A 13,953-nucleotide genomic window follows, 5' to 3' on the forward strand; every position below is an offset into this window, starting at 1 on the left:
ACAGTTACAAGCAATCACCATCCATTATAGTGTTATGCTCATCATATGCCATCACGCTAGAATTATGACAACATTCCAGCTGTGGTTCTGCCTCCACATGGAATAAACTGGTTTAGTTGGATCATATCTGAGGAGGCCAAAAAATTATCCACCTTTTTTTTTGCTGCCACTTGCATTTTTAAGTGTGCTTCTTGGGCGGGAAAGCAGTGCATGGGAATGAAAAGTTCTGACAATGCAATGGAACACCAATAAACTTGGAAAATTCAAAGAACACATGAAAACTAGACACCTGATGCATGTAACTGTATATTTATTTCTTTTTAAAGAACACTCCTTAAATGTATTGTAAGTCAATATACAAACTTGGTTTCACAGATTTATAATCCACTAAATAGCACAAAATATAATCCAGGTCGTTGGTTTCTTCCCTCTGTGTGTTTGAGAGTGTGTGTGTGCCTGCGTGCGTGCACGCGCACGTGCTGCTGGTGGCAGTGGTAGCCCACCACAAGCGTTCAAACACAAGCCTGGGCTCCTCTCGACTTTCCTCTGGAACAAACCTCACCCAGATGGAGACCCTGCTCTGGAAGACTGTGACTTTCTTGTCCGTGAATCCCGCTCCTTGAAGAGGCCAGGTTGGAAGTGCTCTCTGCTCTGCTGGCAAGGCCACGCTCCTCTGTCCCACACAGGATGGGAGCCTCCCCTGAAGCTGACCCGGGTACCCCAGCAGGGAGTGACCAGCCATGGTGTTCAAGTGCAAGGAAACACCTTTTTTCCCAGGTCCAAATCCCCCTCTGATACCCCAGGGCACTGCTGTGTGACACCTATGTCCCACAGGCGGCCCTGGTGAGCAGGGGACTGGCGGGGCTAGGCGGGACACCACTTGTCCAGCCAGCAGGCTGGCTCCTCGCCCAGCCCCGTGCGGCCGTAGGGGCCTTGCCACCCCACTGCTGGAGGCAGGGGAGCGGGTCCAACCATGGCCAGACTCAAGTCTCCCAGCAGCCAGCAGCGCCCCAGCTGGCAGCACAGCAAACCTCACTGTCCCAGTCAGTTACACAGACGGCACCAGTAATGCACTTGCACATATTTACATGGGGTGGAATGTTTTCCCATAGCTTTTTAAAGGAGTATATAGATCAACATGTTCACATAAGACCAAATACTTTTAATATATTTATAACTGTTTTATAAAGCTTTGAAAAAACTCACAATAGCACATTGTTTTACTTTAATGCTTTACGGTACTATCAGTTTAAAATCACAATCAGCACTTAAGTTATAGTCAATCCGGCAAACAAGAGGACCCAAAAAAAAATTACAAGAGTTAAGAACTGACTGATACATCTTTTATCCTTTTTTTTGTTTGTTTGTTTGTTTGTTTGTTTTTTAAACTAATGCATAAGTGCAGAATAAGATACTCTAGTTTAAATATCTCATTTTACAATATACATTTTGTTCTAATTACGCAACAGTAAATCCCATGCTTCACATAGAAAAGCAATCCACAACATTAAGAAAAAAATTTACAATTTATGAAACAAAGTAAATAAATATTAGTATTACAGAATCAGAGCTGTACATAAAAGCTGTTCAGTTTTAATCATATAAAAATATGTTTTAGTGCAACCTCACATATATTGATGCTGTTTTGCTTTACATCATTTAGATCCAAGTGTCCAAAAAAAGGAAAGAAATTACATTTATTACAAAGCAGATACACAAATTCTAAAATATGTACAAATTACTGCTAAAAAAAATGCTTATAAGAATATAAGCAAAGTAAAGAAAAGGCACAAACATCTGTACAATTTAAAAGTACCAGACCCAATAAGAATTTCAAATTTAGTTTTGGTCAGGCTCATGATGACTTGTTATTTTATCTAATTCTTTTGATAAAACAAAAGTATATATAATAGCAAACTACTGTAACTTAGAACAGGCATGCTGTAAAGTTGAATACTTCCTCTATCTCTAGGGAAAAAAAAAAAAAAGGAAAAAAAAAAAAAAGTGGGGTAAATGTATGGGTGAAAGTCTCCATGCATCTCAGATCAGTGTGGCTTGCTCTTCTCAGATGACGGATCTTTTCTGTCCTGTGTGCTTGATGCAGAGTCGCTCCTGCCGTGAAAGCCCAACTGCCGGACGTCCACAAAGCTCTTGCTGTAAAAGGTGGGATGGGCTAACGCAGTCTGTGATGTACCAAAACTGTCCTGTTCACCACTGTGCAAGTCAGGATGGGTGGCTGAGGCACAGGTCTGGCCCGGCTCAGATCCACTAAAGTGTTTAATGCTAAAATGTGCACTTTCTAAGGGTTTCTGGTGAGGCTCAGAAGGCCTCTGCAGCTGCTCCGCCCCATGCAGAACGGCTTCTTCTGTGGCGATTCGCAGAGAGGCTATGGCTTTTGTACAAGTCTGTATGTTCTCCTCCTGCTCCCTCTCAGTAGCTACAACACTGTCCTCCGAAGTGCTCTGTGACAGCAACAGCAACGGAGAGGAGGGCGCACTGGAGGGAGCGCTGGGGTGCAAGCTGTGCAGAGAGGTACGTTTCTCGTGGTGCTTAGAAATACTATATGATTCTTTTGTAAGGATTTCCGCAGTTCCTCTTTGCTTCTCCTCAGAGCCCTCCCTCTGCAGGGCCAGAGTGGACGGAGAATGTAAACCTGAAAGGGCGACTGGTACTGAATGGACCATCTGGATACCCCCAATAGGCATCATAGGGATAGGTGCTCGGATCTGTTGCTGGGAGTGTAGTGGAAGGTGACTGAAGACGTAGTCGCTCGGACCTTCAGGGAATGGGCTAGACCCGTGGTGCTCCATACCTCCTTTTTCTCCATATACACTGAAGTAAGGCCCCTGAGACAATCCCCTTCTCTGTAACCAGAAAAAGAAACAAAAGAAACATCAGTGCTGCTACTAGCAAAATTCTTGTCTGGCTGCCAAACCACCTATCTGCTTTCCTGTCTAACACAACCTCCCATTCATGCAGCACCTTTCATCCAGATGGATCCCAAAGCATTTGGAAAACTCCACTAATTGCTTATCCAAACAACAGAGAAGGTTTTGCTTAGCTCAGCCCTACAGGGCTCATGCCTCTGAGGTGAAAGGCAGCATCTAGTTAAGAGTGTTCGGCAACACAAAGCAGCAATTTAGGTCAGGAAGTAAAAAGCATTGTACTCAAATAAAACTGTAGAGAGAATCTGGGGTAAATAGAGTTTCAACTCCCAGGAGGAATTTGGCCAGAAGATATATCTCACCCTCTCTTTTGGCAAACTGTACAAACTGTGCTGGTATTGGCAGCCCACGCTGGGTATCAAGAGTGTTGCAGTAAAATATGTATCATGTATGCTGGGGCCTCCAGAGTACTAAAGACATGGATCTGCTCAAAAGAATCCAGAGGATGGTCACAAAGACAACTGGAGGGCTGGAGCACTTCTGCTGTGAGGACAGACTAACAGTTGGGGTTGCTTAGCCTGCAGATGAGAAGGCTCTGGGGAGACCTCAAAGTGGCCTTCCTGTACTTAAAGGAGACCTCTGGTAAATACCAGAGAGTCCAGTGATAGAACAAGGAGTAATGGTTTCAAACTGACAGGCAGCAGATTTCAGGAAGAAATTCTTTACTGTGAGGGTGGTGAGACAGTGGAACAGGATGTCCTGTCCTGTTGAAGGCCAGGTTGGATGGAGCTTTGAGCAATGTGATATCGTGGAAGGTGTCTTTAAGGTGTCTTCCAACCCAAACCACACTATGATTCTATGAACGCTCCCTGCTCAGTACAGGAAAAATCTGACTGCATGTTTTCTATCTGCTGAAGGATCCTGCCTCAGAAAAGGCACTTGCTCCCCATGAGTGTTACCCAATCTTTGATGAAAAGGTATTTCCATGGAAGTTCATCTACTTCTCAAATTGTTATAGTCATTTAAGACAATGGAGCACCACTCTGGCCTATCTGCAGTGTAAACAAATAAGGAAAGCACTGGCATTAGCTGTGAGTGAAAGTGATGGTTCCATTGAGACTCACCCACTCATAATGGGATTGGGAAAAATGAGGGATTTTGCAATGGCTAATAAAAACCAATCTCACAATATTGACATTTTCAGTGCCTTCCCATTACCTCCTGCCTTGAGAATGAATAGATTCTCTCCACTCTGTATTAAATATGCCCTGGGCTTTTGGGTTAATAATTTTTTAATTCTTAATTTTGTTTTAGAATAGAATAGAATAGAATAGAATAGAATAGAATAGAATAGAATAGAATAGAATAGAATAGAATAGAATAGAATAGAATAGAATAAACCAGGATGGAAGAGACCTTTGAGATCATCAAGTCCAACCTATCATCCAACACTATCTAATCAACTAAACCATGGCACCAAGCACCCCATCAAGTCTCTTCCTAAACACCTCCAGTGATGTTGACTCCACCACCTCCCTGGGCAGCACATACCAATGGCCAATAACTCTTTCTATGAAGAACTTCTTCCTAACATCCAGCCTAAACCTCCCTTGGTGCAGCTTGAAACTGTGTCCTCTGGTTCTGGTGCTGGTTGCCTGGGAGAAGAGACCAACCCCCACCTGGCTACAACCACCCTTAAGGTAGTTGTAGACAGCAATAAGGTCTCCCCTGAGCCGCCTCTTCTCCAGGCTAAGCAACCCCAGCTCCCTCAGCCTCTCCTCATAGGGCTTGTGTTCCAAACCTCTCACCAGCTTTGTTGCCCTTCTCTGGACATGTTCCAGCAAGTCAACATCTTTCCTAAACTGAGGAGCCCAGAACTGGTCACAGTACTCCATCTGATGATTAAGTATCATTTGTTGCTGTCTAGAAGAATGATGATGACAGAAGTGCAGGATGACATTTTTGTAATTGTGTGTGGGATTTCACCACACAACTCTTGGGGGCTCCCATAGGAAATTAAGTGAATGAAAATGCTCATCTCTGCTCTGCAAATTGACCAAACACCTATCATTTGCCCCAGAGCTGTGCTGCTACCACAGTCCTTGTGTGGCAGCCTGAGGACTGCACTGCTAAATGTCAATGTATAAAAGTGGCAGCACTTCAATGCTGGGAAAACCTAGCTCTCAAGGCATTAAGTAACCTCTTGATCCCATCCCAGGGAGCTGGTTTAGGGGACAATTAAAGATTCAGTTTCTGTGCTACCCAAGGGCTCAATCTCACTGTGCTCAGATGCTTTGTCCTCTTTGATATAAATCAACACAGAGACAGGAAGGGTGACCCATAATCATCGTACTAAAACTTAAGAGACGTTATTATTCAGAAACTAATCTATGTTGGGAATTTTCCTATTCAGAAAGTGAGACACTTGAGTCTCATAAAAGAGAAACTGTCAAAAGAAAGCATAGAGGCAGCATGTTAGACTGTTGAATGAGGACAATTTTACAGAATACACTGCAGTTGCCAAGCCACAAGACATACTTCACCTGCCCTGTCAGTCCTTTCTATCACTAATCTCACCTCTGCACAGCTGCTTGCCTTCTATTATTACTATATTTTTTTTTCATGTCTGGCCCATCAACCCATTTCTCAGTCATACTCTCCTCTTGGATGTTTCCTAAGTTATGCCATTTATCACTACTGCATCTGATGTGAACTTAGAACAAAAGTGACCAGCTAACTAAAAGAGTCAAACTCGTCAAAGAACAAACCTAGTCACACAAAATTCTCTAACGGAGAAAGACACTGGCTTCGTGTTGTACTTTGACACAGTTTCAAAAGGGAATAGAGCAAATCTGTCCTGGCTGGGCACAGGTGGCTAACCTGATAGAAACTGCTACACGCTTCAAGATAAGTAGTATCCTCCAATACATGTCTCATATGCCTAATTTTTACACAGCTAGTGACAGTGTATGCATGTCCACTGGATGTCTTGCAAACCTGGCTGAGCAAATATCAGATTATTTTTCTCTGCCTCTGGCAGACAGCTTTGGGAATGGCCAACAGAAATGGTTATAGGCATTAATAACTCTTAATCTCTTACTCTGCTTTTATTTCTTTTAATCAGTATATAGCATTTTCACACCTACAAGCAGACACACATACATGGGGAACAGAGAGAGTTGTTAGGCATTGGAATGGGCTGCCCAGGGAGGTGGTGGAGCCACTGTCCCTGGAGGGGTTCAAGAGGGGACTGGATGTGGCACGAGGTGCCATGGTCTAGTAGTCATGAGGTCTTGGGTGACAGGTTGGACTTGATGATGGTCTTTTCCAACCTTATTGATTCTATGATTCTATGAAAGACTGAATATTAGAGGAGCTGTCTTCTTATAACAAACAATCTGAAAATCCAAAGTCTCTACTCTCTTGACAGAGCGAGTATTGGATCCCACCACTGAGCACAGTGCAGAAAGTCACAGTATCTTCTTGTGGTGCAGTCAGAATAGGTTGCTATCAGCACAGTGATGAAAGCTCCTCTCTTTGTCAGGTGATAGTAATCCAGTTTGTTTCCTATTAATTCTCATTTGTTGCACTTTAGCATATTTCCCTCCAAACCCAGGTGATGTAATTTCTGAGCAACAATATTCTGGAGGAATTTTTCACTAAACTCTCTGGTCAGGTCATAAAGCTAGACTGCCACATCATACCCCTGGAGCAAAGCCCTATCCTCTAGAATGCCTTAGGGATGAGATAGGGTTTACCCTGTATCTGGTACATCACCTAGAACAGGCTGTGGGGGATTAAGAGGAAGATCGCATTTCAAAGCCAAGTACCCTTCACAGACATCCTCCTGGCAACCTCAGACCACAGCCTGCAAAAAGATGGTGGGTGGAGAACAATCTGTTTGATTAGCATGCTGGAATGTACGTGAGGCTTCTTAAAGTTAAAAAGCAAAAATTGTTGAATTCTACTGAGGTGCTTTCTAGAAGACATGATGATTAATAAAGTGACTATAAATCTGTATAGACTGCAGTTTCAGAATCAGCTCAACTAGCAGTCCTGAGATTGTACCATAGCAGCCCACATACACCAGTGGACCTATTTACAGTTTACCTGGACCTTAGAATGCTGGCTCTGTGTACAGGAATTTGTTTTGCTCAAGACAATAAAGTACTGAACACTTAGGAAAGGATTTAATCTATGTATGTCTGCAAGGATCAAAGGACCTTAAGTCTTATTGACACAGATATGCCTAACTTCCTACATCCCTTGTGAATATATTGAGACAGGATCCAGACTTCAAAATGAACGACAGGTGCAATAAAACAGCAACACAAGCAAAATCTACTTCCTCAGCCGGTAGGGACAAGTCTGTACTACTCACAGCAAGAGACAGAGTTCCATCGTGTCTAGCCTGGTATTGGAAGAAGAGGCAAAAGCTCTCATCTGCACCAGGAACTAGTGGGGTGCATTAAGGTTGGGGACAAGCAGCAACAAGGTGAAATGGTTAGTGCTGGATCCCACATTAATAATATGAGTTGTGGGGTTAGAGGTTGCTTCAGACCAACCCTATGTAGTCCCTTTCTCAGTCACAGTTTAAGTGCACCTGCTGCACTCCTGGAGCACGTTTTATCTGAAAACAATACAGGTCACTTACTCCAAGACTGTTCTGCGATGCAAGTCAAGGTATAACAAATGTGACAACAGAAACATATACCTGATCTGAGCTAAAATGATACCAGTGATACACTCAGGGTCAACAAACACAGCCTCCCCCTCCTTCTTTCACAACTGGCTTAAAGTGACTGAGGAGAAGAATCAGGGCCCCTTGGTAACAGCACCAGCCTCCTCGTTAAGGAAAGAAACCTCTTGCATTGACATTGTTCATGAGAAGTTCTGGAGAGTGTTCAGAGAGCAGTGGGGACCTGCCTTTAAATTTAAAGATGCCAGTTTAGCTTGCCAGAGTCAAATGTGCACCAGGATCAGCCCGAGCCTTAGGCTTAGTATCCTGTTGCAAGAGTGTATCTGGTTATTAACTGCCAGAGAAGAAAAAGTACATTTTTCTGTATTTTTGTACAGCCTACAAAAATAGTTGTTTTCCCCATGCTCTTTTCCACTTAAAGAATTTAAATTGTTTTCTGTGGTACTTTCAATACCTGAGCACTTTACAAGCCCTTTGCACAAGACCACCAAAGTGCATGAATGTTCAAGGGAAAGCAACATGAAGGGGAATGAGACCAGCACTGGCCAAAGCGACTAGAGCAAATGCATTAGTTTCAGGGGAGAAGAAAACCATCCACTTCTAGGAACTGCAGGCACTAAAAGCACAAAACTATTCTTATTCCTGCAAGGACTGGGAACCCAATACAGCTATGAAAGAGGTAGCAGGATTGTAAGCTGGCATGTGCATTACCTCTAGTTACTAATCATGCTCTGATTTCCTGGATTTCACTTCTCTAAAAGTGGAAAACAGCCTTTATTCCTTTTTCTTCCCTGACAGCTTTCATTTAGAGCAAGCTCAGATGCTACTTTTCTTTCTACACACTGATTATAACGATTTGTTTCACCTGAATGGAACTACTCTTTGGCTAAAGTATGTTTTCCAGAAAGGCAGCAGGAGGTGAGGAATCCATCTTTTCTTCCTTTCACTCTTTTGTTGATAGGAAACAACATCACTTAAATTTGCCTGGGCTATGCTTCCAATGATGCCTGTATTGAGATTCCAGTGACTGTACTAAGGTCTGGTCTTCTCCCTCAAAACATTCAACATGACACCAAGTTACTGCTGCTTTCTGGAGGACAAATGATCTTCTGCATTGGAGTTTTTACTGCCACATGCCTGATCCTACCTCAAAAATAAAGTAAAAGTGTTAAAAGCCCATCTGGCATGATGGATTTATGAAAGAAGGAGCTAAGGGTGCTAAAGTGTCCTTATAATGTGCTAAACACCTTGCTGGAAGGTGTGCATAACACACAAGGCAAACATTACCGAAAGACCTGTCAGATGGCCAAGGGTGACTGTTAAAGACCCTTTTGTCAGCATCATCACACCCCAAAAACCTCTGCTACAGGATGCCAGTGGAAGTGTCTTAAGCAAGGCATAAGGGACTGGACCTCCCTACATTGTGTCAGCTGTAGAATTTAATATAATCCTTTCCATATACCAAGACATGACTGTTAAACTGGTGGCTCTTTATCCTCTTGTGTTTCCTTACTTTGTCAGTGGAACAGCTGGTGAGATTTGCATCCTCTCTCAGCTACACAGCGACTGCCCCTAGGAGAGTGCTGCAGTGTTTCTGCATGCCCTTCCTCAAGGACCACTTTGTCAGCCGCCCTCACTGCTGCTTTGATGAACAACTTAGCAGGCTATGGGGCCGTGTCTAAGATGTGGGAGAAGTACCTGTGTTGCTTATTCCTACACACATGGCTGCTCACACTGCAGCTTTCCCTTATCCCCCTGAAAAGCTAAGAATCAACTTTTGGATCTGCTAGACCAGTGGCACCACATCTCTATTTGCTCTAAGCATCTCTGCCCAGCTGCATTCCCATTCTATTCCCATGCACAGGTTACACATCAGCCAGGCTCCACAGAGAAGACTACCCGACAGCTCTTGAAATGCTGTTTTGAGAGCTGAGGATTCAATTCTTCTGCTCTACAGAGAAGCACCACAATGACTATGCAAAATGACAAGAAGACTGGCAATGGAGAAGTCTAAAGTAGAGACCTGCTGGGCAGAGGGCAGGAGCCCTGAGGCAGCATGAGCCTGTCACAACTTGCCCAGAGTGAACCCATACGTACCAGCTGACAAGGCAGTCAGTGAGAGGGCAGCAGTAACACGAAATGTGGCAAGGGAAGCATGCTATTTTTTTTTTTAGCAATTTATCTATAAATAAATAAATAAGTAAATGGTGATGCTGTTCCTTAACTCTAAAGATCAAATTTATTTGCATTAAGAGTGCTTTGTGAATGCTAGGGAGAGTCAAAAGTGCCAAGTCTGCAGTTTCTAAGAGCTGATTTACTGAAAGGGACCAGCACAGACAGCTGCTGTGCAAGTTTTGCATATTTCCATTTCCACCCAGACGGTTGTGTTCCTGCTGAAACAGCCAGTTGTGATCATGCTTTCTGTGGAGCAGACAGCTGCCTGCTTCTGGCACACGATAATATCCTTGGAACACCAGACACAGATCCTGATTTTGATGGGCACCCTGCTCTTTTGAGAGGTTCTATTTATTTTAGCATTTTTATTTCATTAAACAATAGTTCAGTAATGGACACTGCACTGCACTATCAAGGCCTTAAGTCCTGATCTGGGCTCAGTTCCATGGGACAGACCGGGAGGTAAAAGTTTGACAGTGCAGAAACAAGCTCCGCATGCTGTAAGTTTCCTGGGCTGTTCTAAAATAACATAACAATATAGTATCATATCATAACATTTCATATCATAACATGGTGAGGAAGCTGGGGTTGTTCAGCCTGGAGAAAATTCTGGGGAGACCTAATACCAGCCTTCCAGTACCTGAAGGGGGCCTACATGAGGGCTGGAGAGGGACTGTTTACAAAGGCCTGAAACGATAGGAAGAGGGGCAATGGTTTTAAGTTAGAGAAGATTAGATTTAGGCTGGGCATTAGGAGCAAGTTCTTTACCATGAGGGTAGTGGAACACTGGAACAGGTTGCCCAGGGTGGTAGTTGAAGCCCCACCCTTGGAGATATTCAAGGTCAGGCTCCAAAGGGCTCTGGGCAACCTGATCTAATGAAGTATGTCCCCCCTCACTACAGGGATGGGACTAGATGACCTTTGGAGGTTCTTTCCAACCCAAACCATTCTATGATTCTATATCATATCATATCACATCTCATATCGTATCTCATATCATCATACCATATTTTTAATACACACAGGTCTATATAAAGCAAATATAATAAAGACAGGACATTAATGTAAACCGGTCTAATTTCATTGACGTTAATGGAGCTACTCAGGCCTGTACCAAGTGAACTGACTCCTCAGCTGTCTCTGCTGCATGTGAATCAACATCACAGCTTGGTCCCTGTCTGTTCCAAATTTCTTGCACTAATTCCAGACCCCCTGCCAAGGCTCAAAGCTTATGCCACCTCCTTCTACAAAGCTGCAAAGTTTTTCAAAATACTATGCACACTTTAAGTAAGAGCACTGGTTTTGGCAACAGGAGTGAAAATATTCATTCATACTTACTGAATGCCCTACTGGAATAGGTTCAGACTGCAAATATTGACCCATGGACAACGCTGGATTATGGTATAAGCCCCTGCGGGGAGACGCTGCTCTCACGGAAGCCATGTATCTCCTCTCTCGCCTAGGAGACAAATCTCTTCGAACAGATGCATCTTTCCCCGGTGACATCGGTCTCCTTGGCGACAGGTGACGCTTTGGTGACACGTCCCGTCTTGGTGATAACTCTCTCCTCAGCACGGCCTCCTTTCGCGGGGAAAGGTGCCTCATGGGGGAAATATCTCTTCGGGGTGACAGATGCCTTCTGGGTGACAAATCCCCTTTTGCCATTAAATACCTCTTTGGTGAGTTATCTCTGTAGGGTGAAGAATCGTAGCCGGGTGATGACTGGTGACTGGAAGGTGAGAAGTCCCTTGGAGATGAACTGGGGTCCAACGAAAGCACGCAGTCCTCATCCATGCAGCTAGGTATGTCCAACCTGTCTTTATCAGGCTCCGAATCGGTACTCTTGCTCTGGAAGAACCTCTGGTATTCTGTCATCTGTGAATCTTCACAGGAGTCGCTTGGTGTTATAAGCTGAGTAACCTGAATGCTAGGTAAGGTGACCAAGTAACTGATGAGGGAGGAGTGTCCCACAGCAAGGGAGCCCTCAGGGGAAGCCCCCTGTGATGCCCTGGCCGAGTTCACTGACAGGGAGGAGATCCGAGGGGGCTGCGGGCTGGTGCTTCTTGATCTAGTTTTTGGTGTCGAGTCTCCCTGAGTATCCTCAAAATCATCCTCATCTTCATCATCGTCATCATTGTCGTCGCCATCCTCGCCATCTGATTCCTCCGCATCAGAAAACTGGTGCTCTGTTGACAGGCCTGCCAGGTTGCTGCTCTTCTCTGCCTCCTGCTGCATGTCCTCCATGTTTTCTGAAACACAGAGTCACATAGAATCAACCAGGTTGGAAAAGACCTCAGAGATCATAAAGTCCAACCTATTACCTAATACTTAACACCTCCTGACAACTAACCCACGTCCTCAAGTGTCACATCCAATCCACAGTAGCAAGTCAAGATGGTAAGTACAAACCCCACCTCTAGTATCTTTTACCGCATGTGCTCCCCACCCAGCATACCTGCTGCTGCTGCTGGATGCTCCTCATCTAGGATGGATGTATGAAGCCATACTTCATAGCCTCAAGCTATAATGTTTCATAATAATACCTTAAAATCTAGACTTGATAGGGAGTATAAGAAGCAAATTTACCCTACCCCATCTTTCAATGTCACTAGAAGTTGCCACCCCTCACATCTCAATTGAAAAGATCGTAGAAACATAGAATCAATAAGGCTGGAAAAGACCTCAAAGATCAAGTCCAACCTGTCACCCAAGACCTCAAAGATTCGAAATTCTGCATGAGACAGATGACAACAGGTCAGACTTTTATTTCTAGCTCTCCCTCATGTATCTTAATAAAAAAATATAACTCAGGCAAATGGATTTATTTTTTATACTTACTGTTTATTAAAAAGATGCCTCTAAATTAAAAAATGCCTCAAATACTCTCAATATATTTTCCCATGCCAGCCACTGTGCTGAAGTGCAATGAGCCATTTGCATATTTCAGAGGCCATTCCAACTAAATTAAATCATTCTGACATACCTGCTTCTTCAGTTTCAGCATCATCTACAGATGTCATTGATACTCCAAGCTCCAGGCATTTTTTCATGTGTGCTTTAGACTTCATATGTTTTGTCAGATTTCCTATGGATCAGAAATTAATCTAATTAATGGACAACAGCAAGGATCATTCTCCAAGCCAGCTTTTGGTGTATCTTAACCCTGTTATCTTGCAGATGGGAGATTTCAGTTTAAATAAAATGCAAACAGACAGGGCTGACTCATCCAGCCCATTGCCCTCAGAGCCTGTTTTAATGAGAGCAGGTTTTTATATCTTCAAAAAAAAAAAAGACAGCCAAAATTTAAACTCAGGACCTGAGAGATATATAGGCACATCTCCAGTTTTCCACACAACATTAAGGCATCCCCACAAGACAAAAAAATCAGTTGTAGATGCTATCTATCCCTGGGCTCAGTGCTCATGATATATACAGGCTGCTTGGACATTGAAATAAGTCAAATGCACACTAGCTGTTCAGTTTCACAGCTAAGGGCTTTCCCATTTGCCTCACATGTAGTTTCCAAATGTTCTGTGCATTTGAAGCATGTTGAAGCAGAAGTATCCCACTAAAAAAAAAGAAACCCACAACATTTCTGGGAGACTGCTTTATTCAAGTTCACCGTTTAGTGGCACTCCCTGAACTGAGAGGAGCTGTACTTAAGCATTCACCTGAGATGTGGGAAATCCAGGTTCAGCTCCCTTCTTTGGAGTATGCATCTGAACCAGACACAGCAGGGATTTGAAATCAGATCTCCCATTCCCCCGAGGAAGCAATCTAACACTAGACTATTGACTTTCTGGAGTGCCTGTCTTGGTCTGGTTTTTTCACAGATAAGAAAACTGGGTTGAGACTGGTCTCAAGAGACATTTTATGACAAAGAATCTTGCGCACAAAGCACCAGCTAGAGAAACGAGAATATCGCTCTAACCCATTAGCCACTTTGGTCACATTTGCAACACCCAGTGGGGAAAGCATGGCACAAGCAAAACCCACCCACTACGAAGACATGGTGCTTCTTAGCTCAAGGAAAACACTCTGTGAATGTAGCTATGCTGCTTCTGGGACCTCAACCTGTGTCTCCAGATGGTGCAAGTGGCACATGCAGCCTCGGGGCAGGAACACTGCACCACTGTTGGATAGCACAGGTGTGCTCAGAAGCTCACAAGCCAGGCTTTTTCTCTGACTTTCAGT

At 43.8% G+C, this 13,953-nt stretch overlaps 1 protein-coding gene across 5 annotated transcripts in view; it reads right to left on the minus strand.

Moving 5' to 3' along the window:
- Positions 1-293: 293 nt before the first annotated feature.
- The window catches only part of HIVEP2 (HIVEP zinc finger 2), a 151,084-nt gene continuing 137,424 nt past the window's right edge, over positions 294-13,953 (minus strand). For all 5 annotated transcript variants that reach the window (XM_054162666.1, XM_054162667.1, XM_054162665.1 and 2 more), the window contains 3 exons: positions 12,743-12,844; positions 11,098-12,008; positions 294-2,864 (listed from right to left, as the gene is read on the minus strand). In XM_054162666.1, the coding sequence (XP_054018641.1) occupies positions 2,046-2,864; positions 11,098-12,008; positions 12,743-12,844 (1,832 nt within the window). In that variant the 3' untranslated portion in view covers positions 294-2,045. The remainder of the gene's footprint in view (positions 2,865-11,097; positions 12,009-12,742; positions 12,845-13,953) is intronic.

The sequence above is a fragment of the Dryobates pubescens genome, chromosome 6 (assembly GCF_014839835.1).
Source record: "Dryobates pubescens isolate bDryPub1 chromosome 6, bDryPub1.pri, whole genome shotgun sequence".
Classification (NCBI taxonomy): domain Eukaryota; kingdom Metazoa; phylum Chordata; class Aves; order Piciformes; family Picidae; genus Dryobates; species Dryobates pubescens.